Here is a 25,848-nt window from a genome sequence, read left to right as displayed (position 1 = left end):
TGAAAAAAAGAATATTTAATAAGAATTTCAGAATTTGGGGGAATCTGACAGGGATAAAAAGATAAGTGCTTCAATCTTTGTGGCCAGCATACACTTTACCAAATTGCTGTGAATTATAGAAAACTTAAAGCAGAGGAGAAAAATGATCTCTTTACACCTGGAAAACAAAACATTAAAGCAGTTTGTTTTCCATTAGTTTTAGAAATCCTTACCCAGTTCAGTCATATGATCTTAAAGTTGTCAAAAACCCATATTCCAGAGTACCTGTCAGAACTTTATACATGAATCTCTTTGAAGAAAAAACATATTTGCAAAAGCATTAAAGTAAAGCAGTAACTGCCTATAACTGACAAAAAGACTTGAGATTTTCCAGGGACCGTGAGAAAGAGCTCAGAGTTAGCTCAAGGTCAGAAAGACTTCATTTAGAACTTGCTTTTGAGGAAGTTTATTAAAAATATCAAAAGGTTTTAGACATTTGATCAAACAGGATCATAGATTATCATGAAATGATAATTATCTGTTGGATCAAAGTAACAATAAGTAACAAATTTCAGAGGCAAATACGAAAAGTTACATAGTTGTAGGCAAAACTTGGTTCTTTTAATGTTGAGAAGATTCCATTTTCTTAAGTAACCAGAGACCAGATTAAGACAATATGAAGCCTAGGAAAGAATTTTGGTAAAACATGAATCTTTGTTTTCTAAGCAAATTACTTAGAGGTTAAAAAAAAAAAAGGAACAGGCTACTTAGTCCAAGAAAACTTTGCCCTTTTAAGAGATTAATTATTTTTCAAAAAAATTTCCCAATAAATCTACAGCTTACTATTTCATTTAGCTTTTGTCCTATTTTTCATCTTTCCTATTCTGAATTAGCTTCACTTTAGGACAAAAGGACACTCTTTCCCTCAATAAAATGCATTTCCATTCTTCTACCTTTTCTTACCAAAAGTGAAAGTGACAGTCACGTGTGACTCTTTGCAACCCCGTGGATGATATATAGTCCTTGGAATTCTCCGAGCCAGAATACTGGAGTGGGTAGCCTTTCCCTTTTCCAGAGACTCTTTCCAACCCAGGGATCAGACCCAGGTCTCCCACACTGTAGTCAGATTCTTTACCAGCTGAGCCACAAGGGAAGCCCGAGGGTGCTGGAGTGGGCAGCCTGTCCCTTCTCCAGCGACTCTTCCTGACCCAGGAATCGAACTGGGGTTTACCCAAAGCACCTGTCTTACTTGTGTTGCATATATGCTTGTTTCCCCTAATTATTTCTGGTAGCTTTAAACAATTGTGAGTAGTCTGTACGAACTAATGAATATATTTCATAATTCCTAAAAACGTATTTTCCTCAAGGAAAGTTCCAATGTGGTATGTTTACCAGTAGACCCAAATATCTTTAGTTCCTTTGTAAAGGAAGCCAAAAGTAGATGAACCTATTTTAAGTAATGTTCTAGTATTTTGATCTTATTTGGGAATGATCTAGATATTTAATGACCACCTATTATTTAATTTAACTTAGCAAAACTGTAAAGTTTCAGGATGCCAAAAAGATTTGGGGAAACTATTTAAAAGATTTACCCAGAAATCTATATCTCATTCACATACTTTCAATTCACTTGTTTTCAACATTCATGAAAAACTTTATCATACCATGTATTGCTCACAAATTTTGTAACGAAGATAACATGAATTTATCTCACCAATTAACCCAGGCAGAATAAAAATTGTATGCCTGCATTACTTTCAAACACTGGTAACTCCAAGGACATGCCTGTTTTAATTAGACCAGTAGCCCTAAACTAGCTTTCAAACTGTATCATGTAAACCCAGAAAGTCTCTGTTATATTTTATTTCATTTAAATGCTCATTTGTTTGTTTGTTTTGCTTTTTTTGTTTTTAAGCCAATTAAATAAAGCTCTTTTTGAATTAATTTTAGCAATACTATCCAGAGGTAGAAAAGAAAGAAAAATACCACACATATATACATACATATATAGACACGCTGGTGGCTCAGAGGGTAAAGAATCTGCCTGCAATGCAGGAGACCCATGTTCAACCCTTGGGTCAGGAAGATCCCCTGGAGAAGAGAATGGCTACTCACTCCAGTATTCTTGCCTGGAGAATTCCACGGACACAGGAGTCTGGTAGGTTACAAGGGGTTGCAAAGAGTCAGACATGACTGAGCAAGTAACACACACATATAGATACACATGAGCACACAGACAGATGCAAACAGGGAACTTATAGTTTTATTTAAAATGTTAGCCATGTCTCAGGTACAAAAATACAAAACTCAAAAGAATAGTTTGATCCAAATTGTTTTTCTGGCATACTATAAGGATCCTTTTAGAACTGTTTTTGGAGTCAAATTGTCTTTTAGAAACTTCTGCATATCAATCAAAGAAGGCAGTCTGTTGTCTCCTGAGTGGTTTGGAGTTCTCTCTGTTAAGATTTCCCCTTAAGATGGCTTTATTTAAAACAAAGGTCGAACCTTTGAACAGGATAGTTGACCTATCAAAAAACCTCACCAAGCAGACGGAAATAGAAAACAAAATTTCCGCTAAGAGTTTTGGAATCTATTTGTCTATTTTCAAAAATATAGGACAATTGCTGTTTAAATCTTTCCTTTTAGTTGTTTATTTGCTCCAATAGTCTTAGAAACAGTAATTAGGGGTTTAGCATTTGGATTCTCAGAGGGTCTGATTTTTTTAAAGGGCAGGTTTTTGCAGAGGAGAGAGGAAGAAGACATTGGGGTCAGAGCAAGAGCACAAGATGGCCACCAGGGCTGAGGCTGAGACAAAGTGGGTGGAGAAGACACACAGATGGTCCAAAACCAGAAGTTGGGGGGGGGGAATACAAGAGTTTGAGGCTCTGGTAGATTTTTTCTTTTTTGGTTATTTTGGCAAATTTAGGAACAGAATCTTGCAAAGAGGCAATTTTCGAGTTTTGTGCATGTTTCTTCTAGTTACCAGTGAAATGTTTGTTTTAATTTTAGAATGTAGTCCTCCAGTTTAATCTTATTTGAATTTGGGGAGCTTGAAAGTTCCCCATAATAGCAGCTGTAATTCCTAATTACTTTTAGTTTGTCTAGCCCACTTAGTTTAAAATGCAGTAAAGGGTGTCCACAGTTTTTAAACATGAACTGGCCCGAGTCTCCAAAGGAGGACTGCCTTCAGAGCAGTTAGATGAGTGGGGTCCCATTTCCCTAAGTTCTCCCAGAAACCCAAGAAAGTTGATAGAGTCTTTGCCCAGATTCCAAAAGGAATAGTTCCTAGTTAGCTCAGTCTCCAAAAGAGAACCTAGCTACCACATGCTCCAGAAAACCACTTGAGTGCTAAGGATAAAGCCTTGCACCAGACAGATGAAATCTTTCCCCTTAAAGGACAAAGCCTTTCCAGAGCCTGAGTAAAGTTAGAGAGCTCAAAACACAAAAGAGTGGAGCTTGGAATCCAAGAGAACACTCTCCAAATTGAAAGCGGTCAGCGACTCAGCAGAGGGATAAGCACAGGCGACTTAGTGCAGGTTACCTCACTTGATTCTAGGAGCCATAGTCTCTCGGAGTTTGCCCCCTTTGGACCCCACTTGTGCCACCAAATATGTCAACTTTAATCATATAATAGCCAGTTATTTTACCAGCAAAAGTGAATTTATTCTACAGTACCAGAGGAATTCCCCTTTATGGATCACATCCTTGACGTGGCAAAGGGGCTTGTGTAACCCAGTGAAGCTATGAGCTGCACCTTGAAGGGCCACCCAGGATGGACGTGTCATAGTGGAGTGTTCAGACAAAATGCGGTCCACTGAAATAGGGAATGGTAAACCATTCTGGTATTCTTGCCATGAGAACCCCATGAATGGTATGAAAAGGCAAAAGGATATGACACTGGAAGATGAGCCCCCCGGGTTGGAAGGTGTCCAGTATGCTACTTGGGAAGAGCAAAGGGCAAATACTAATAGCTCCAGAAAGAATGAAGCAGCTGTGCCAAAGTGGTAATGATGCTCAGTTGTGGATGTGTCTGGTGGTGAAAGTAAAGTCTGGTGCTGTAAAGAACAGTATTGCATAGCAACCTGGATTATTAGGTCCATGAATCAAGATAAAGTGAACATAGTCAAGCAGGATATGGCAAGAGTGGATATCAGCATCTTAGGAATCAGTGAACTAAAATGGACAGGAATGGGTGAATTTTTAATTCAGATGACTATTATATCTACTACTGTGGGCAAGAATCCCTTAGAGGAAATGTCCTTAGAGGATGTCCTCTAAGGACAAAAATCCCTTAGAGGAAAGCTCTCATAGTCAATAGAAGAGTCTGAAATGTACTACTTGGGTGCAATCTCAAAAATGACAGAATGATCTTGATTAGTTTCCAAGACAAAAACCATTCAACAACACAGTAACCCAAGACTATGGCCCAACCACTTATGTCAAAGAAGCTGAAGTTGACCAGTTCTATGAAGCCCTACAAGACCTAGAAATAACACCGAAAAAGCATGTCCTTTTCATCATGGGATTGGAATGCAAAAGTAGGAAGTCAAGAGATGCATGGAGTAACAGGCAAGTTTGGCCTTGGAGTACAAAATGAATGTGTACAAAGGGCAAAGGCTAATGGAGTTCTGTCAAGGGAACACACTGGTCAGAGCAAATACCCTTTTCCAACAATACAAGGGACGACTCTACACATGGACATCACCAAATCATCAATACTGAAATCAGATTGATTATGTTTTTTGCAGCTGAAGAGGAAGAAGCTATATACAGTCAACAAAAACAAGATCTGGAGCTAACTGTGGCTTTTGCAACTCCTTATTGCAAAATTCAGGCTTAAACTGAAGAAAGTAAGGAAAAACACTAGGTTGTTCAGGTAGGACCTAAGTCAAATCCACTATGATTATACAGTGGAGGTGACTAATAGATTCAAGGAATTAGATCTCATAGACAGAGTGCCTGAAGAATTATGGAGAGAGATTCATAACATTCTACAGGAGGCAGTGACCAAAACCATCCCCAAGAAAAAGAAATGCAAGAAGGCAAAGTGGTTGTCTAAAGAAAGAAGTGAAAAGCAAGGGAGAAAGGGAAAGCTATGCTGAACTGAATGCAGAGTTCCAGAGAATAGCAAGGAGAGGTAAGAAGGTCTTCTTCAATGAACAATGCAAAGAAGTAGAGGAAAACTATAGAAAGGGGAAAACTAGAGATCTCTTCAAGATAAGTGGAAACATCAAGGGAACATTTCATGCAAGGATGGGCACAATAAAGGACAGAAATGGTAAGGACCTAACAGAAGCAGAAGCAATTTTAAAAAGGTGGCAAGAATACACAGAAGAACTATACAAAAAAGGTTTTAATGACCCAGATAGCCACAATGGTGTTGTCATTCCCCTAGAGCCTTACATCCTGGAGTGTGAAGTCATGTGGGCCTTAGGAAGTTTTACTACAAAAAAAAGCTAGTGGAGGTAATGGAATTCTAGCTGAGCTATTTAAAATCCTAAAAGATGATGCTGTTAAAGTGCTGTACTCAATATGCCAGCAAATTTGGAAAATTCAGCAGTGGCCACAGGCCTGGAAAATGTCAATTTTCATTCCAACCCCAAAGAAGGGCAGTGCCAAAGAATGTTCAAACTACCGTACAGTTGCACCTTTTGCGTGCTTAAGGTTATGCTCAAAATCCTTCAAGCTAGGCTTAAGCAGAATGTGAACTGAGAACTTCCAAATGTACAAGCTGCATTTAGAAAAGCAGAGGAACCAGAGATCAAATGGCCTACATTCATTGGATCGTATAGAAAACAATGGAATTCCAGAAAAACGTCTACTTCTGTTTCACATTGAATATGTGAAAGCCTTTGACTATGTGTATCATACAACAAACTGGAAAATTCTTAAAGAGATGGAAATACCAGACCACTTTATTGTCTCCTGAGAAACCTGTATGTGGGTCAAGAAGCAACAATCAGAACCAGACGTGGAACAACTGGTTCTAAATTGGGAAAGGAGTATGACAAGGCTGTATATTGTCACCCTGTTTGTTTAACTTATATGCAGAGTACATCATGTGAAATGCTGGGCTGGTTGAATCACAAGCTGGAATCAAGATTGCCAGGAGAAATATCAACAACCTCAGATCTGCAGATGATATCACTCTAACAGGTGAAAGCAAAGAGGAACTAAAGAGCCTCTTGATGAAGGTGGAAGAGGAGAGTGAAAAAGCTGACTTAAAACTCAACACTCAAAAAACTAAGATCATGACATCTGCTCCCATCATTTCATGGCAAATAGAAGGGGAAAAAGTAGAAGCAGTGACACATTTTGTTTTCTTGGGCTCCAAGATCACTGCAGATGGTGACAGCAGACATGGAATTAAAAGATGCTTGCTCCTTGCTATGACAAACCTAGACAGTGTGTTAAAAAGGAAAGACATCTCTTTGCCAGCAAAGGTCCATATAGTCGAAGCTATGGTTTTTCCAGTAGTCATGTATAGATGTGAGAGTTGGACCATAAAGAAGGCTGAGCATTGAAGAATTGATGTTTTTGAATTGTGATGCTGGACAAGATTCTTGAGAGTCCCTTGGACAAGAAGAAGATCAAACCAGTCAATCTAAGGGAAATCAACCCTAAATACTCATTGGAAGGACTGTTACTGAAACTGAAGCTTCAATATTTTGGCCAGCTGATGCAAAGAGCTGACTCATTGGAAAAGACATTGAAGCTGGGATAGATTGAGGGCAGGAGGAAAAGGAGGTGACGGAGGGTGGTGATTGGATAGCATCACCAACTCAATGGACATGAATTTGAGGAAACTCTGGGAGATAGTGAAGGACAGGAAAGCCTGGCGTGCTGCAGTTCGTGGTATTGCGAAGAGTTGGACATAACTTAGTGGCTGAACAACAAGAACCAGAGGAATTGCTGTTTGGGAAACGCAATCTATGGCAAACCATAGGCAAATCCAGAGAACAAGAAAGAGTAACCTGCTTTTTTAGAGGAAGGGGAACTTGCTTTTATTGGGGAAGCTGGGTGGAAATTTGGGAGTTATTGCTGTGATAACCAGAGAGTCCATTGGAGGAAGCCGGGAGTCCTGAGTATAGTGGCTTTTCATTGGTTTTACTGCTACAGTCTCTGATTGGCTGGGCTATCATGGGGTGGAGAGTTTTCTTCTTCCTTCTGGGTAGTAGAGGCACCTTTCTGTTGGAAATCTGGTGTAATCTCTTCCCATTTGGAATAATTGAGGCTGCATGGCAGATTTGTGACCCCATGGACTATAGCCTGCCAGGCTCCTCTATCCATGGGATTCTCCAGGCAAGAATATCGGAGTGGGTTGCCATTTTCTCCTTCAGGAGATCTTTCTGGCCCAAGGATGGAACCCACGGTCTCTCGTCTTCTGCATTCGCAGGTGGGTTCTTTACCACTAAGCTACCAGGAAAGCCCTTCAATTTGAGCAGGATTCTTTAATTCCACAATTCATTCATCAGTTGAAGAGACATTTAGATTCCTTTCTCTTTTTTGGCTATTGTGAATAACACTGCTTTAAACATTCATATTCAAGTTTTTGTGTGGACATAAAACTTTTATTTCTCTTTGGTTTATGTATACCTAGCAGTAGAATTGTTGAGCCATATGGTAACTCTATATTTGCCCTATATTTGTTCCTATATTTGAGATACTCCCAGGCTGTTTTCTAAACTTGCTTTACCATTTTACATTCCCATTAGTAATGTACTCCATTTCTCCCCATGCCTTCCAATCTTAGTATTTAAGATGAATGACAGTGATGTCAACCACTTGCTTTTCATTTCTCAATTATGGTATTGAGAAATAATACAAAATAGAAATAATATAAAATATTAGGTATACAATTTTTTTATGACAAAATATAAAAACTTTATCAAGCAACCTTTCACTTTATTCTTTCCTTTATCTTAACTAAGTGATCTCTTGGGAATGGAATGGCACCATGCTCTTAATGACAGCCTATCAAGTATATCTTTTTTCCATATGAAAGAAAGAATGTCATACAGCAAATGACTTAATAGTCTTATCCTGTCCAAAGGTCTGTGGCACATATGAATATTGTAGGCCCGCTTTCATAGAGAATCGTGGTTTTTTTATTAATTGGACTTCAAAAATTGTATTGGATTATAAAGCAAATCCCAGACATCAAGTCATTTTACCCATAAGTATTTTGGTATCATCTCGAACAGTAAAGGACTTAACAAAAGATAGCCAGTATGTTATTATCTCACATTAGCTATTTGTTGTCCAGTTGCTCAGTCATGTCTGACTCTGTGACCCCATGGACTGCAGCAAGCCGGGCTTCCCTGTCCTTCACCACCTCCTGGAACTTGCTCAAGCTCATGTCCATTGAGTCAGTGATGCCGTCCAACCATTTCATCCTCTGTCATCCCCTTTTCCTCCTACCTTCAGTCTTTCCCAGCATCAGGGTCTTTTCTAATGAGTCAGCTCTTCTCATCAGGTGATCAAAGTATTGGAGCTTCAGCTTCAGCATCAGTCCTTGCAATGAATATTCAGAGTTGATTTTGTTTAGGATTGACTGGTTTGATCTCCTTGCAGTCCAAGGGACTCTCAAGAGTCTTCTCCAACACCACAGTTCAAAAGCATCAATTCTTCAATGCTCAGCCTTCTTTATGGTCCAACTCTCACATCCATACATGACTACTGGAAAAACTATAGCTTTGACTATATGGACCTTTGTCAGCACATTAACTATAATTCCTTAATTTTTTCCAATACCCAATTTATGTTTATATATCCCTAATTATTTTAAATTTGCATTTCCACAGGTGGTTTTTTTTTTTTTAATCTGAGTCCACAGATTTGGTTGTTTTATCTTTTAATTATTTTTTATTCTAGACTAATTATTTTTATAGATCATATTTAGATAAGTAAGATAATCACAAAATAATATAAAACAGTATTTAGTAAAGCACTGAGTAGGATATGATCAAATATGAAGTATCTAGGATTTTAGTAAGGGCTTCCCTCATAGCTCACTTGGTAAAGAATCTGCCTGCAGTGTAGGAGACCTATGTTCGATCCCTGGGTTGGGAAGATCCTCAGAGAAGGAAATGGCAACCCACTCCAGTATTATTGCCTGGAGAATCCCATGGACAGAGGAGCCTGAGAGACTGCAATCCATGGGGTCGCGAGAGTCGGACATGACGTAGCGACTAAAGACAGAGAGAGGTTTCTAATATACTCTTCATTGACCCTGTTGGTAGATATATGATGTATGGGTTAGAGAACCAAACTGACTAAATTTGGAGCTCCCGCCCTACCACCACAGCTTTCGTAATCTTTTGCAAGTGAATTTAATATTTGTTTTTTATTAAAGTTATACATGTGCATAGTTCAAAAAGACAATTCTACAAGACTTGTTACCCACAAAAATGAACAAGAAAATCACTTCCTCATTACCCCCAGTACTTGATTTCCTACCTCCAAGAAGCAGTTGTTTTCAACTCTTTTAATCTAATTTGTTTGCCTCCAGATCTCAAGGCAACCTAGTTATATTGCCATTCTTGATATTTCCTTTTAAAATTTCAATTTAATTAAAAATTTATTTTATTGACGTATAGTTGATTCATACTTGATATTTCTGTTTTGAGTATTAACTATTTCTGTGGGCTCCCAGGTGGAGCTAGCAGTAAAGGATCCACCTGCCAATGCAGGAGATGTAAAGAGATGAATGTTCAATTCCTGGGTCAGGAAGATCCTCTGGAGGAGAACATGGCAACCCACTCCAGTGTTCTTGCTTAGAAAATCCCATGGACAGAGGAGCCTGGTGGGCTGCAGTCCATAGGGCCGCAAAGGATTGGACATGACTGAAGCAACTTGGCACACATCCATTTCTCTAATGGAAGATGAAGGTTTACTCTATCACACTCACTGCAGTCTCCCAAAGTGGCACAGTGGTAAAGAATGTGCCTGCCAATGCAGGAGACACAGGAGACATGGGTTTGATCCCTTGATTGGGAAGATCTGCTGGAGGAGGAAATGGCAATCCACTCCAGTATTCTTTCCTGGGCAATTCCATGGACAGAGGAGCCTGGTGGACTACAGTCCATGGGGGCACAAAGTGTCAGACCTGACTGAGCAACTGAACGCACACACAGGCACACTGACTGCTCCTCTACTACAGACACCAAGTCCATACTTCCATTCTCCTAATATAGTTAGAAAAGCATTCAGTCTAAATAGTATAGCCATGAAAATGCTATTCATAGGTACCATGATTACTGTCTTTTCAGAGAACATTTTTATTTTTCCTGAAGTCAGTAACATTCATGCTTTATATTTTGCTTAGTTTTCTATGTATTGATCAATAATTCAACTCTGCACCCTTCCTCAGTTGTATAAATCTGCTCTCCATATGTCCAAACACATTAGATAGTCGATTAGTTTCATTGTCTTGAAGAAATCTCTCTAGGGGCCTTGTGACTTGCACTGCTCTGGACTATTTTCTGTCTATCCCTGCTGCCCTGCATGACCTTGGAGTCTCCCTCACCATCCTTCTTTTTTGGTATATCTCATTTCCTGGAGTCCATTTTAAAAAAATTTTTATTCTTCACTTACTAGAACACATCCTCTAATAATATCCTGAGAAAGGGTGCATGAGAAATAAATTTTTGAGACTTTGCCCATATGAAAGTGTCTTTATTCTAACTTCATATTTAACTGATAGTCTGGCTGGGTATAGAGTTCTTGGTTGGAAATTATTTTCCTCAGAATTTTGAAGATGTTGCACCACTATATTTAGGCTTTCAGTGCTTTTATTGAAAGATCTGAAGCCACTTTGATTTTTAAATTACTTTTATAAAATCTCTTTGCTGTTATTCTCTCTGGAAATTCGAGTGTTCTGAAATTTCATGATGACATACTTGTTGGAGGGCTATTTTTATTTTGTGCTGTACACTCAGAGGACCCCTTTAGGTTAAAAAAAACTCAAGTTCTTTGATTATGGGGAAATAGTATTTAATTATTTCTTTGAATATTTTCTCCCTTCTATTGAGTATTTCCTTCTGTTAGAACTTCATAATTCAATTGTTGTGTTTCCTAAACTGGTGCTCTAGTTAAATAAACAACAACAACAAAAAAACTTTAGTCTCCCACATTCTATCTTTGTCTTTTGTACTACATTTCCTTGACTTATTTTATAATCCTTTCTATTTCTGCTATTATGTTTTTAATTTCCAAGAGTTATTTTTTGTTTTAATTCACTGAATGTACCTTTCTTTTAGAAATGGCATCTATTTCCTGAATAAAATATTTTCTCTTTGCAGATTTTAATGATTTTTAAAAAATTTTCACTGTCATCTGTGTTTTCTGTTTTTCCACATTGCATTTTTCATTTGTTTTGGTCTCTATCATATTAGATACTTTCTTCTAATGCCTTGTGGTCTTGGCTGTCAGCCTACACTTAAGAGGGAGGTTTCTTCTTTTTAATATCATCTTCTCTCATACTTCTAGTGGTACCTGGTGCTGCCAGTGATTGAGCCTTTGGGGAGTTCTGTGGTATATTTTAGGATATATTTCAGCTTTTCCCACTACTACTGTAGGATTCGCCTTTCCTGGTTTTGCTGAGTAAGTTCCACTTATTTATCTGCTTTCCAAAACTTCTGTTGCTGATGTCTCTTCTCCATTCTCTGTTCCTGTGTAGTTCTGATTTATAACAAACAAATGACCTTTTCTGTCATTTGGAGGGGTTTGGAAGGGAGCGAGGTGTATGTGTACTCTACATCAAGGTTCAGCAAACTATGGTTTGTGCACTAAAACCAGCTCTTCCCTATTTCTAGGGCACCACGACTAACACTTTCCCAGGTCCCTGAAGTTCCAAACTTCATCCTAGCTTCTCACTCTCAGTCTTAACACACACCTAATACCATTTTCAACCCACCTTCTATTGCACCAACAGGTGTTTGTAAGTGGTGCCACCCTTTCCCCCTTACCCCACCTCTTAGAGGGCAGTTGGTAGTATAAAGCTAGCTACTCTCAGACTTCCTGGTCTCCCTGTGGGTGCTGATGCCCCAGGGGGTGTCCTGCCCCTGATCCTCAGCCAAGTGCCTTTTGTCTCCTGGATGACATAGCAATTTCTTCTGCAATTTCATGGTGACTCACTTTTTAAAAATAGTCTTTGATGTGTCAAAGCCTTTTTTGAAAGTCTAAACAGGTTGTATTGACTAGTTCTCTTTTAGTCACATGCATTTTTACCTTCTAAAAGAAACCCTAATATATTATTCAGGTACAATTTTACCTTCCTGAAACCACACACCCCTTACTTTCCATGCTTCAATGCCTCTCCTTCAGTGTTCTCACATGACCAGCGCAGCCTGTCCCGTGAGTTTATCTCACACCAGCTCAAATGCCCTCTCCTTCAAGTCTTCCCAGCTTCTCCCAGAAAAAAATTCTCCCTCTTGCCTCTTAACTCCTAGGGCGACTTCTCTAGAGGCTTGTAATATAGTTATTTATATCTTTGTATTCTCCTTCTGATGGTTCATAAATTCTTTCATGTCAGGAACCTTGTCTAATCTTTCCATACAGTCTCTTGAGTTTGGAAGAACTCTGTATATGTTTGATAAATTAATGACATAAACCTAGGGAGAGACTTCTTGAAATAAGTCTACTAAGTCAACAGCCTCCACTTAACCCACTCGTAGTTCAGTCCCACTAAAGTTACAGATGCCTTCCCAGTGAGTGATTCTTCAGTATCTTTTCATTCATCAGCTTCTTCCTCCTCTTTGCCACATTTCAGTTCAGTTCAGTTGCTCAGTCGTGTCTGACTCTTCGCGACCCCATGAATTGCAGCACACCAGGCCTCCCTGTCCATCACCAACTCCCGGAGTTCACCCAGACTCACGTCCATTGAGTCAATGATGCCATCCAGCCATCTCATCCTCTGTCGTTCCCTTCTCCTCCTGCCCCCAATCCCTCCCAGCATCAGAGTCTTTTCCAATGAGTCAACTCGTCGCGTGAGGTGGCCAAAGTACTGGAGTTTCAGCTTTAGCATCATTCCTTCCAAAGAAATCCCAGGGCTGATCTCCTTCAGAATGGACTGGTTGGATCTCCTTTAGATACTCCTTTTTACCAACAATTCTTACCTCCTCTGGCTTCCTCTGTCCTGCTACTCCTATCTCTAATTATTTTACTCATGCCTCTTCCATATACCACACTCTTCTAAATCAATGCTTGTGTTTCGTTTTCTGTCCTTGGGCTTTTTTTCTCTCTATGTGTCTTCAGGAATCTCATTTCTCTATGTAGCTTAGGAATCTTCAGAACTCATGTTTGTTTGGGGTTAGGGTTGAAAGGGAGTAAATCGAGGGGCTCAGACTAGGAGTTAGATTTCCTCAGAATCTAAGCAGTGGAGAGAGTAGAACAAGACACAGGTAGGCATATGGCTATTAAGTATCAGTTTTGCTGATGGAACAGTAAATACCCAAAATTGAGAGCTCTTTCATGAAGTTAGATCGGAAAACACAGATTAGACCCAATGTCCAAGAGGGGCCTTCTACTTCTGAGATTTAGACTGTCAGGATGAGTTGTGCTTGGAGCAGGTTATTGGGAAGGCAGAAAGTGCTCCAGGATATTAAAGCATGCAGGCTGGAAGGTAAAGGAAGTGAGTCCACTCAAACTATAGACAGCTCCAAGATAGCAAGAGACTTGAAAATGAGAATCTTAATTATGGGCCAAGTCCCTAGGAACTAAAAACTAAATCTCAAGGTCTCATGGAAAGATGATGCATGGGATAGCTGACTGCATCAAAAGAATATTCTGCATCCGAGGCAGCTCTGGTGTCTTGTCCTCAAAAACAGGGTTGTGGCTCTTCACTGTTGAAGAGTTGATGCTCTGCCACTAACATGGGCCCCTAAGGCCCAGCATCAAGTCCAGTTCATAGCCTCCCAGCCTCTGTTCTTATTTTCTTATTTGCTTGTATTTCTTGCCAACAGCCCCAGCTCTGTGCATGCCAACTCAAGTCTGTAAAAGGTAGAACCTGTCGGCATTTTAGATGGATGATCAGTCTATGGATTGCCTTCTCATGGATCAGGTGCTCACCTGTGGTCCATTTGTCTGACCAGAGGAGAGGCAGGGTCATGTGGCTTAGATGCAGGCTACTCCCATTTAAGCAAAGAGCAGCATCTATCTGCCCAAGCCCAGAATATAGATATATATAATCCTCCTCCTTCCTAATCTCTTACTCATGTCCCACAAGTCACTAGCCTTATAAATGTTCCCTTTTAAACATTATTAGCATCCATTGGCTTTTGTTTTTCAGTTTTGTTGCCACTGCCTTGGTTCAGGCCACCATCATTTCTCATCTGGAATGTTGCGTTCTTTTCTACCAGTCCTCTGGCCTTCAGTCTCTCTTTCTGTCTCTCTAATCTACCTTTTACTGTGTTGCCAGAACAGTCAGTTTAGTTGCTGCATAGCAGTGAACATTTATGTTTAAGAATATAAATCAGCACACATGTACACCCGTGGTGGATTCATGTTGATGTATGGCAGAACCAATACAATATTGTAAAGTTATTAGCCTCCAATTGAAATAAATAAATTTCAATTAAAATAAATAAAATAAAAAAAGAATATAAATCAGATCAGTTTCTCCCCTAGTTTTAAGCGGGGCTTCTCCCTGCTATTGAAATACAGTACAGATGTCTCGCTATGGCCTCTTACATAAGGGCTCCTACAGATTTGGCTCCTGTCTTCCTCTCTGACCCCATGTCACACCCTCCTTGTGTTCTTCATGCTCTGTGTTCCAGCAACACTGGCCTTCTCTCTGTTTCTTAAATGCACCAAGATTGCTGTACTTGCTTTCCTTCCACCTGGAACTCTTTTTCCTTTGGTCTTTTCTTGGTGGATTCCTGCCTTCCAGTCTCGGTCATATGTCGCCTCCTCAGAGAAGTCTTCCCAAAACACCCAATCTAGCATTGCCTGTACTTCCACCTGTGATCACTATTACATCATTGGATATTCTTCATGCCACTTGTCACTGTCAGAAATTATTTTGTTCATTTATTTACTGTTTTTTTTCAATCTCCCTGATTAAAATATAAATTCCTTGAGAATAGGAGCATTTTTGTTCTTCTTTATTATTGTATCCCTAAATCTGGTGTATCGTAGTTGCTTAATTAATATGTTGAATTAATGAACAATGAAATATCCCCCTTATTTCCATACCTATTCATTATACTTAGCTTCCCCACTTCAGCTTTCAGTTCAGTTCAGTCACTCAGTCGTGTCTGACTCTTTGCGACCCCATGGACTGCAGCACGCCAGGCTTCCTCCAAGACCATCTCCTGGAGCTTGCTCAGACTCATGTCCATCGAGTCAGTGATGCCATCCAACCATCTTGTCCTCTGTCATCCCCTTCTCCTCCTGCCTTCCATCTTTCCCAGCATCAGGGTCTTTTCAAATGAGTCAGTTCTTTGCATCAGATGCCCAATGTATTGGAGCTTCAGCTTCAGTATCTGTCCTTCCAATGAATATTCAGGACTGATTTCCTTTAGGATAGACAGGTTTAATCTCCTTGCAGTCCAAGGGAACTCTCAAGAGTCTTCTCCAACACCACAGTTCAAAAGCATCAATTCTTCAGCACTCAGCCTTCTTTATGGTCCAACTCTCACATCCATACATGACTACATCCATAGCTTTGACTAGATGGACCTTTGTCAGCAAAATAATGTCTCAGCTTTATTGAGTTATTATTGACAAATAGCATTGTGTGAGTTTAAGGCGTACAATGTGATTGTTTGGAAGATGTATATAATGTGAAATGATTGCTACAATAAGGCTAGTTAGCACATCCATCACCTCACATAGTTACCTTTTTGCATGTATGTGTGATGATAACATTTAACATCTACTGTCTCAAAAACCTTAAGTATACAGTATGGTATTGTTAACTATATAATGCTTAGCTTTATATATGTTTTTATTTTACCTATTAGGTTGTAAGCTACTTGACAGAACAGTTTTGTGGTTTTTTTTTCCCCCCGTTCATTCTTCCATCTCTAGGGCATACCTATGGTGGCTAGCAGAATATATGTGCTGAGTGTGTGCCATGACAGGTAGTGCCCAAAACATAGCTTATTCACCACATAATATGACTTTTGGAAGCCTCTCCAATGACTGGAAAGACTGGGCGCTGTTCTCTATCCTCTCTTTATATTCTTTTTATCCACTTCAGAAACCAGACACAGGAAACCTCTGACCGTAATAAAAGGTTTCTAGTCAGTTCCTCACTGAACAAAGTCATGTGCAGCGATGCTCTGCCGTGCTTTGGTCTGGAATTCTGTTTGCTCACTTGTGTAGCACACCGCATGGCTGCCTCTGGCCTCAGAGCCAGGAGCAGCTGGAGCCCGGGCTGCTTGAAATAAAAATGACATATTTGTTAGCCTGAGAGGGGGAAGTCTGGATGTTCTTGCTCTGCTTCTTGCAAAACAAACTTTTCAATTTGTTGAATACTGAATTTTCCCTTTAGCTGTCAAAGTGGTTTATAGCTCAACTGATCTTACATCCGTCAGAATAAACACACAAAAAATGAATGGCCAAACTGATTCTCAAATCTCTGCCTTAAATGCTTAAAGCAATATCCATCCAAATTACACAAAACGTGATATATGTCCCTGACTTCCTCCTGAAGTTTCTGCCCTCTCACTTGCATCTTCTGCAGTTTAAAGACACACGCTCTTGGGAGCATTCCACCACCACTGGAAATAATATTTACAAAAACTCTTTCTTTCCAGGAAGACTGTTATCTGTTTGGTGCTTGCTTCTTGCACATCCTTATCACGCTTTACTTCTAAGTGCCAATTAATATCTCTGCTTCCTTGGCTAGAAGGGAAAGATCAGCTCTTATCTGCTGGATAGGATAGATCAGCTAGGATAGATTAGATAGACCAGCTCATATCTCTAGTATCACCAGCCCTGGCACATAATAGGCCACTGATAGTAGTTGTGAGAAGGAATGAAGAAGAAAAGAATTTTTTCAAAGCTGGTCTATTTAGGAATTGAGGTTACTGAGGTATAAGGAAAGGGAAAAGCCAAATAGCTTGTCTGCACATATAGTGAATCAGGAAGGCGATCAAGAACCTGCCATCCTTTTGCATTGGTACCAATGAGTTAGACGTTAAAATCCTAGAGCTGGATTAGAAAGTTTTTTCCTAACTTTTTTTTCCCGCTGATAATACAAGTTACATGTTCACTATAGAAAATTTTCAAAACTGCAGGAATAAATATCTATAATTCTTTCACCCAGAGACAACCATTGTTCACATTTAGGTTTCTTTTTTTTTCCTTTTACTCTTAAAGTTTTAGTCTTTTAGTTAACGTGTAGCCTTTTTTCTTTTAGAAAAAGATTGAAAACTTTGAAAGAGATTATTTCAGAACTGCTTGTGTGTACAAAGATGGTAAATTGCAATTGGAAAAGTACCTGTCAACTGCAATAAAAATTTGAGATGGTGTTGCTGTTGCTCATCTGGGCAGTCAGCTTCTCAGAAAGGCTTTGCTAATCTCCTCCAGGTGACTGTGATCCCTCACCTAGAAGGCGCCTGGGGCCCTTTCCTTATCCCTCCTGCACTGCTTCGTGGGAATGCTTTCATCTTCCAAGGATGAGGCTGGGCTTGGACCTCTGAATCTTTCTGCTACAAGGACATTTCAAGGTTGACTTGAATTGAATGAGAATCTCTGTGCAGAATAGATCTCTCCCCTCACCAGTTTGTGAAATATCACTCAGATAACATCACCTTTGAAAGGAAGCGAAGACATTTACTGGTTTATTCCTTTGTTTAATGAGCATGTTGACCACTTTCTGTGCGTCAGTCAGTGCACTTGACATCAAAGCCCCAAAATGAATAGACAGTCCTTGTCCTCAGGGGACATGCAGTTTAATGAGAGAAGAGCAAGAGTAAAAACAGGATTATAATGCACTATGACAAATGCCATAATAGCCGTGCAGTGATGGCATAAAGAGAAGGGGCAGAATTGACCAGAGAAGGCTTGAGGAAGAGGAGATGATCTCTTTGGGTCTTAATAGAACAGTGGGAGATTTTCTATGCAAGCGGGTAGAGAAAACAGTATGTCACATGTCTGCAAACATGAAGGTGAAGATCTTTTTGGAAAAATAGAAACACTTTTGCCTAGAAAATCCCATGGACGAAGGAGCCTGGTGGGCTGCAGTCCATGGGGTCGCTAGAGTCGGACACGACTGAGTGACTTCACTTTCACTTTTCACTCTCATGCATTGGAGAAGGAAATGGCAACCCACTCCAGTGTTCTTGCCTGGAGAATCCCAGGGATGGCAAGCCTGGTGGGCTGCCGTCTATGGGGTCGCACAGAGCTGGACACGACTAAAGTGACACAGCAGCAGCATATCTGGAACATGGGGTATATTACAGGTCATAAATGAGCCAGAATGGTAAAGACCTTGAAGGTCAGAGCTTGAACTTTATCTTTCAGGCTAGAGGAAGCCACTGAAGCATTTGAATCAAGAGCAAAGAGGTGGTCAGGTATACTTTTTAGAAAAGTCATGCAGCAGTATAAAAGATGATGGAAGTAGGCTAAGTTGGAGGTTAAGTGTGGATAAGGGGGCTATCAGAACACTCCCAGAAAAAGAAGGATAGGCAGATATCCACAAAAGGCAAAGAACCTGCCTGCCAGTGCAGGAGACATAAGAGACGCAGGTTCAATCCCTGGGTCAGGGAAGATCCCTTGGAGGAGAGCACGGAAACTGCAGTATTCTTGCATGGAGAATTCCCATGGACAGAGGAGCCTAGTAGGCTACAGTCCATAGGGTGGCAAAGAGTTGGACATGACTAAGTGACTGAGCACGCACCAGCTGTTATTCTGGTAACATGTCAGTGAACAAAGCATCCATAGTATCTGTCTTTATGGAGCTTATAGTCTAGCAGTGGGACAGATGTAACTTCCAGTTTTGATAACTCTTGAGTCAGATTTCCATGTACAGTACAAAGAAAATGATGTATACCTGAGATCTGAAGGGTCCTGCTGGGGTGGGATGCTCCCTGGGGTGCAGATGCTATTCCTATAGGCAGCCAGCTAGTATTCCTTTGTAGTGAGTGAGCCTTTATGAATATGATCCTTTTTGAGTCTGGGGTCTCTGGGGTTATGTTGGGCCTTAAATTGTCTTGGTGTCCCTTGTATTAATAATTTGCATTTATTGAGCTGTGTGTTGGCTTTATGCCATCATTTGTATTGGCTCCTGTTGTAGGAAACAGCCATAAAAGATTCACAGTTATTTATCATATAATAGAAATGTAGAAGTTAACAGTCTTCAACATGGTGCAGCATCTCCATTTATTAAGACCTACAAGAGGAATTTCTTTCTGATCACTATATAGTATTCGCTTTTCTACTTCTGGTTGCTCTGAGGGACCCTGTCCAATCCTACTTCAGGTCTCCACACAGGACACCCTCTGCCTGGAATGCCCCTTCCCTTCTTGTCGGGTTTAACCTCTACATAACCTACATATCTATCAGCTTGTAGTTCAGGTTTCACTTCTTTAGGGAAGCCTTGCCTAACCAATATACACCCCCCTTCCAAAGGTTTAGTGCTTTTCCCACATTCTTTGTTGTTGTTTTTACTTCATCAGTTTTCAGTTAAATAAGTTGTTGTTGGGTAACTTTTTTTCTCTTAGACTGATGACAGATCCATGAGGGTGGAGATCATGCATTTTTTGGTGTGTCTGGATTGCAAAGGCATAATATAGTATCTTGCACGAAGTAGATACTCAATAAATATTTACTGAATAGTTGAATAAATGAATGAATGAATATACTGTGAGCCCTCAGTCTTGTTCATGTTCCCCTTTGTTTAGCTGTTTGGGAGCTCAGACTTCTTTGATTCAACCTGTAGTGTTTGGTTAGGTCCTCATGGCATGCATTTTGTGCACTAACATTCCCCTGACTATATAATATTTTTCCTTCCTTTGATTTCTTCATTTTTAAAATTCCAGTGTATACTGTAAATTCCTGTAAGTCACTTGATGCCTTTTGGGGGAGGAAATAATAAACAATTGGATATAATAATAAGAAAAGAAAGTAAATCAAAGGAAAATGTTGGTGCCTTTAACCAGATGCAGGAGGGACATTTTCTTTTGCTTTGTTTTGATTTTATTTTCACTGTGCGAAGGAAAAAGAAGTAAATTTGTCCCCTAATTTGGCAGGAAATGCTTCTGAAGAATTTGGGGCATGTCTCTGCCCTGAGATGTTCCTCCCAGTGGCAGGAGGCTGGGGCTGGGCTTGGCAGGGCCTCCTGGCCCAGTGGATGGGTGGGACGGACCTGTGGAGGCTGTCTGTGCAGCTGATTCCTGTCCTGTTGACCTTTCCTTGGGAGAGGGTTTGGGCAGTGCCAGTGAGAGCTTGCTTTTTTTGTTTGTTTTTGTTTTGTTTTTACTGTAAGAAGGAGAAAGAAATGAACTTGTCCTCTTGTGTTGCAGATTCAGTGGTTCTTTCCTTTGACTCCGCGGGACAAACGCTAGGCTCAGGTACCAATCCCTCCCCCTCTGTCATCCTTTCTGCTCTCAGCACTGGCCACAGTTGAAGTGGAGCCTAATGAGGTCGGGGAGGGGGTGTCTGGGGAGGACACGGGGATATCTCAATATTGTGGGAAGATCTCAAGAAGCTTTTCTAGGGACCTGTAGTCTGGGAAACAGCAGTGGGATGCAGCATCCAGAGGACTTTGCCAGTTCTTTTAAATGTGTGCAGCCAAGAGTTTGCAGTAGATGCTCCTTCCTCATTCAGGGTGGTCCAGGGTCATAGAAAAGATGTCTGTTTCCTGTGCGCACATCCTGTCTCAGAGAGAGATGGGCAGAGGCCACTGAGAGACGCCAACCTTTGGGCACGCAGGAGCAGTGGACCATCAGGCTCTCCAGGAACATGCTGGGATGGTGAGAGCATCACAGCTTCCTGAGAACACACACCCTGTTGCAGGTTCACAGGCACACCCCATATAACTCAAATACACACCGCCTGTGTGTAGGGGCACGTACTGTGCACATGTGCTGAAGCACTCCCATGCTTCCCTGTGTCAACAGTGCAGGACGCAGAAATCGGCATACCCACCACTTTGACTCGGATCACCCAGGTTTAGTGGAGCCCAGCTCTCCCCCATCTCAGGCTGTTTGCCTGCCCCACAGCACTCTGCTGCTGGCAGTGAACAGAAAGGGAAGATACTGATTCTTCAACTTGTTGCCATTGCATCCATATGGGAGCCCTAGAATGACTTTACCTCATGAGGAGAGCATCTCCATGCATCAGGTCTTAATTTTTATTTGAAGATGGTGGTTCTTGTACCATAGGTGCTGCCTGTGAGTAACAGGGAGACTTTGCTGGCCTGTTAAAGGCAATTAACCCATTTTGCTGTGGTTGACTGCGATAGATTGATGTTTCACAATGCAGCCATGAGGTTCAGGCCACTGTAGCAATGTGGACGAGGGGAAGGACGATCAGAGAATATAATCTCAGCTACCACTGTCTACTGAGGGCCTACTGTGTGCCAGCACTAAAAACACCAAAGCCAAGTGCTTTTCACACTTCTTGCAAGGTGGATAGTAAGTACATCTTTAATTATAGATAAAGAAACCTAATACTCAAGAGTCAAAGTACCCTGTCCAGGGCTACTCATATCTGTCTAACCCTAGAGCCTATACTCTCTGCCTTGCCATCTTGCTGTCTCATGCCTTGATACTTGATACTCTACTGAAATGCTTTAAGACAGAATGGACAGATAGAAAGAGTTTTGAAATAGGCATAAATTTGCATCAATTCACATAGGAAAAGATGAATCCATTTTATTACATTTATTACAATTTATTACATTACAACTTTATTACAAAGTAAAACTTCTGTTAATTAAAAGATACCATTAAGAGAGTGAAAATGCAGAGTGAAAAAAGATGTCTATAACATAAATAGCCAACAAAGGGCTTGTTTCCAGAATAAAGAGCTACAAAGATCAATGTGAATAAAGAAGCAACCCTGTGTAGAAACAAGCAAAAGACCCAAATAGGCCCTTCACAAAAGAGGAATCCAGATGGTCAATAACCCAATGAAAAGGTCTTCAATTGTATTAGTACCTAGGGAAATGCAAATTAGCACTTCAAGCACAAGCTGGAATCAAGATTGCCAGGAAAAATATCAGTAACCTCAGATATGCAGATGACACCACCCTTATGGCAAAAAGTGAAAAAGAACTAAAGAGCCTCTTGATGAAAGTGAAAGAGGAGAGTGAAAAAGTTGGCTTAAAGCTCAACATTCAGAAAACTAAGATCATGGCATCCAATCCCATCACTACATGGGAAATAGATGGGGAAACAGTGGAAACAGTGACAGACTATATTTTTTGGGGCTCCAAAATCACTGCAGATGGTGACTGCAGCCATGAAATTAAAAGACGCTTACTCCTTGGAAGGAAAGTTATGACCAACCTAGACAGCATATTCAAAAGCAGAGACATTACTTTGCCAACAAAAGTCCATCTAGTCAAGGCTATGGTTTTTCCTGTGGTCATGTATGGATGTGAGAGTTGGACTATAAAGAAAGCTGAGCGCTAAAGAATTGATGCTTTTGAACTGTGGTGTTGGAGAAGACTCTTGAGAGTCCCTTGGACTGCAAGGAGATCCAACCAGTCCATCCTAAAGGAAATCAGTCCTGAATATTCATTGGAAGGACTGATGTTGAAGCTGAAACTCTAATACTTTGACCACCTGATATGAAGAACTGACTCATTTGAAAAGACCCTGATGCTGGGAAAGATTGAAGGCGGCAGGAGAAGGGGACGAAAGAGGATGAGGTGGTTGGATGGCATCACCAACTCAATGGACATGAGTTTGAGTAAAGTCTGGGAGTTGGTGTTGGACAGGGAGGCCTGGCGTGCTGCAGTCCAGAACACGACTGAGCGACTGAACTGAACTGAACTGAGATACCACTGCACATCTACCAAAATAGGGACACTTGAAAAGCCTGATAAAAGGTTGGTAAGGATTTGATGCAGTGGAAATTCTGAGTTTCTGCTGTCAGTGGGTAAGTTGATCACAACCACTTTGGAAAAAACTGTGGTTGTGTCTAGCTAAATCTGAATATATACATACCCATGACCAGGCCCTGGGGAGGCCCTAGGAAATATATTCCCTGCATAAATAGTTACATATATATACCAGAATATATGTATAAGATACATGTGTAAAAATCTATTTCTGTCACTGAAAGCAGCTAAAGGCCTGGACATTTAGCAGCTATTTGAAAGACTCTGGAATAGAAACAGCAGTAGACAGATTGGCGGAAAAAACTAGAATTAGAAGTACTTCCACACTGGCAGTGGATTTCTCATTTTTCCTCTGGTATCCCATGTCATGGACTCGAGGCGTCCCAAAACCTGAGCACAGAGTAGACATCAGGGCCCAACTGGAGAGAATTCCAGAAGACCTCTCGTTATGGCTCTGGTTGGAAAAGGGGCTCTAAGGCTCAGACAGAGGGGGATATCCCTAAGGTCATTTTTTCTGTTTTCTCATGCCTTAATCCCCAGGCAGTCCCCAGGTGGTGGTGATGGCGGTGCCCAGTAATAGCAGTGGGGCCTTCAAGCACCTAAAACCGAAGAAAGGAAATATTCTTCTTTGATCAAAATTTCCTTTTTGTAATCCCAAGAGGGTGGGAGAAAATCCAGTTGTCTTTTCTCTCTCCGCCTTCTTGCTGCTTGGTTCCAGATTTGGGTACAGTTTTGGAAATGTGTGGCAGAAAGTGGTAAATAAAACCCCAGCTTTGGGGCCAGAGGACCAAGAAGGGGAGGCCCAATAAACCAAAAAGTACAAGGAGATGGCAGAGAGGAAGGAGTTCAGAAAAGCAACTCCATAATGTTGTATGTGAACTTCTGGGCTAACCCTGAGCTGTGCATGTGCACGTCTGATTCCAACCAACACACCAAAGACTTAAGAACGGAACTAAGGGATGGACCAGACTGGACACTGGGTAGTGCACACAGAGGTCACACCTGAACAGGCTTTGGAAACAGAACTGGCACTGAAACCACAGCTCGCAGAGGGCTGGTCAGAACTTGTCACCTAAACCCAGCCTGGTTGATTGTCTAGTGAAACAAAAATATCAGCATTCTCCACTGGATTTAAATCAGGACCTGGATTTAAAGAAGATTTAAATACGTTTCACAACATAATATTCAAAATATATAAGACACAATCTAAAATTAATTATCATGTGAAGAACCAGGAAAATCTCAACTTGCCTGGGAGAGACAATCAATAGATGCTGATGCTAGGATGACACGGATGTTGGGATAATCCGACAGACTTTAAAGTGGCATCTATACAAATGCTCCTGGACGCCTTTCTCCATCTCTTCCATCTGGCTGTTCCTGAGTTGAATCCTTTCATAATAAACTGGTAATCTTGTAAGTAAACTGTTAAAAAAAAAATGCTCTCAAAAGTAAGGATAAACACTGTTGACATGAATTTAGATACAAAGTGTTAGCAGAAAAAGAAAAAAACTTGTATATATAATGAAATGGAGATAAGGGAAAAAAATACAATAATTGAAAATTTAAAAACTCTGCTAAATAGGCTCAATCACAAAGTCGAGATGATGAGCAAAAAATCAGTAAACTTGAAAATAAACTATCCAATCTGAACAATAGAAGAAAAAATGTCAAAGAAGTTGAATGGTGTCTCAGTAACTTATGGGACAATGCTGGAAGGTTTACAATCTGTGTCACTGGAGTCCCAGAAGGAGAGAAAGAGTGCAGTACAGAAGAAATGTTTGAAGAAGTAATGGCTTAAACTTCCCAAATTTGGTGCCCAAGTAGGGTTTATCCTGGGAATGGAAGGCTAGCTCAACATTCAAAAGTCAATCAGTGTAATCTACCATATTAACTGTCTAATGAAGAAAAACTACATGGTCATGTCAATTGATAAAGAAAAAGCATCTGATAAAATTCCACACCTACTCATGATAAAAATTCTCAGAAAACTTAGAAGGGAATTTTTTCAATCTGACATAGGGCATCTACAAAAAGCCTACAGCAAACATCATACTTTATGGTAAAACTGCTGTCCCCCTAAGATCGAGAACCACTCCTGAAAGTCCTAGCCAGTACACTGAGAAGAAAAAGAATGAAAAAGAATGCAGATGGGAAAAGAAGAAATAAAACCAACCCTCTTCATAGGTGACATGGTTTCCTACATAGAAAATCCCAAGGAATCTGTTTTTTAAAACTGCTAGAACTAATAACTAAGTTTAGCAAGATAACAGGATGCAAAATCAGAATGCAAAAAATTAATTATATTTCTGTATACTAGCAATGAATAATTGAAAGTCAAACATTTTTTAAAAACTGAAAACAAATCATGGTACCATCCCCCCAAAATAAAATGCTTATGTATACATATGGTGAAATGTGCAGGGTCTGTATGCCAAAACGTGTTTGTCCCCCATATTTTCTCCCTCACCTACCAAACTTCCAAGGCACAAACCTCGTGATCACCTTGATTGTTCCTCTTCCTCACCGTTTCCTACCTTTTCTGTCTTCATGGTGTGTCCTTCTTTCAAGCATCACTGTCCAAGGTACCATCTTCCTCCCCCTTAGACAAGTAAACATCTCTTAACTGGTCTCTCTGTGCTCACTGGTTGCCTCCCAGTGGTCCATTCTCTATGTTGTAGTCAGAGTCATCTTTTATAAAGGTGGATCAGATCACATCTTGTTCCACCTGAAATCTCTCCAGGTCCAAACGCCATTAACTACAGTGTCCTATTCCAATTTCTAATTATCTCAACACTTTGATTTGTGTTCATTTGTCCCCTCACTGCCCTCAAGCCACATTGGCATTC

The 25,848-nt window shown here is 40.5% G+C and overlaps 1 protein-coding gene across 10 annotated transcripts in view; it reads left to right on the top strand.

Annotated features, from left to right (window-relative positions):
• The window catches only part of ST3GAL3 (ST3 beta-galactoside alpha-2,3-sialyltransferase 3), a 214,608-nt gene that overhangs the window by 71,923 nt on the left and 116,837 nt on the right, over nucleotides 1-25,848 (top strand). For 7 of the 10 annotated variants that reach the window (XM_006044554.4, XM_006044548.4, XM_006044553.4 and 4 more), the window contains one exon: nucleotides 20,454-20,501. The exons of the other annotated variants lie outside the window; for them this stretch is intronic. In XM_006044554.4, coding sequence (XP_006044616.1) covers nucleotides 20,454-20,501 — 48 coding nt within the window. The remainder of the gene's footprint in view (nucleotides 1-20,453; nucleotides 20,502-25,848) is intronic. 10 annotated transcript variants of the gene reach the window in all.

Source organism: Bubalus bubalis, chromosome 6, assembly GCF_019923935.1.
Source record: "Bubalus bubalis isolate 160015118507 breed Murrah chromosome 6, NDDB_SH_1, whole genome shotgun sequence".
Lineage (NCBI taxonomy): Eukaryota > Metazoa > Chordata > Mammalia > Artiodactyla > Bovidae > Bubalus > Bubalus bubalis.
Note: the sequence above shows the minus strand (reverse complement) of the source record. Positions and strands in the feature narration are given on the sequence as shown.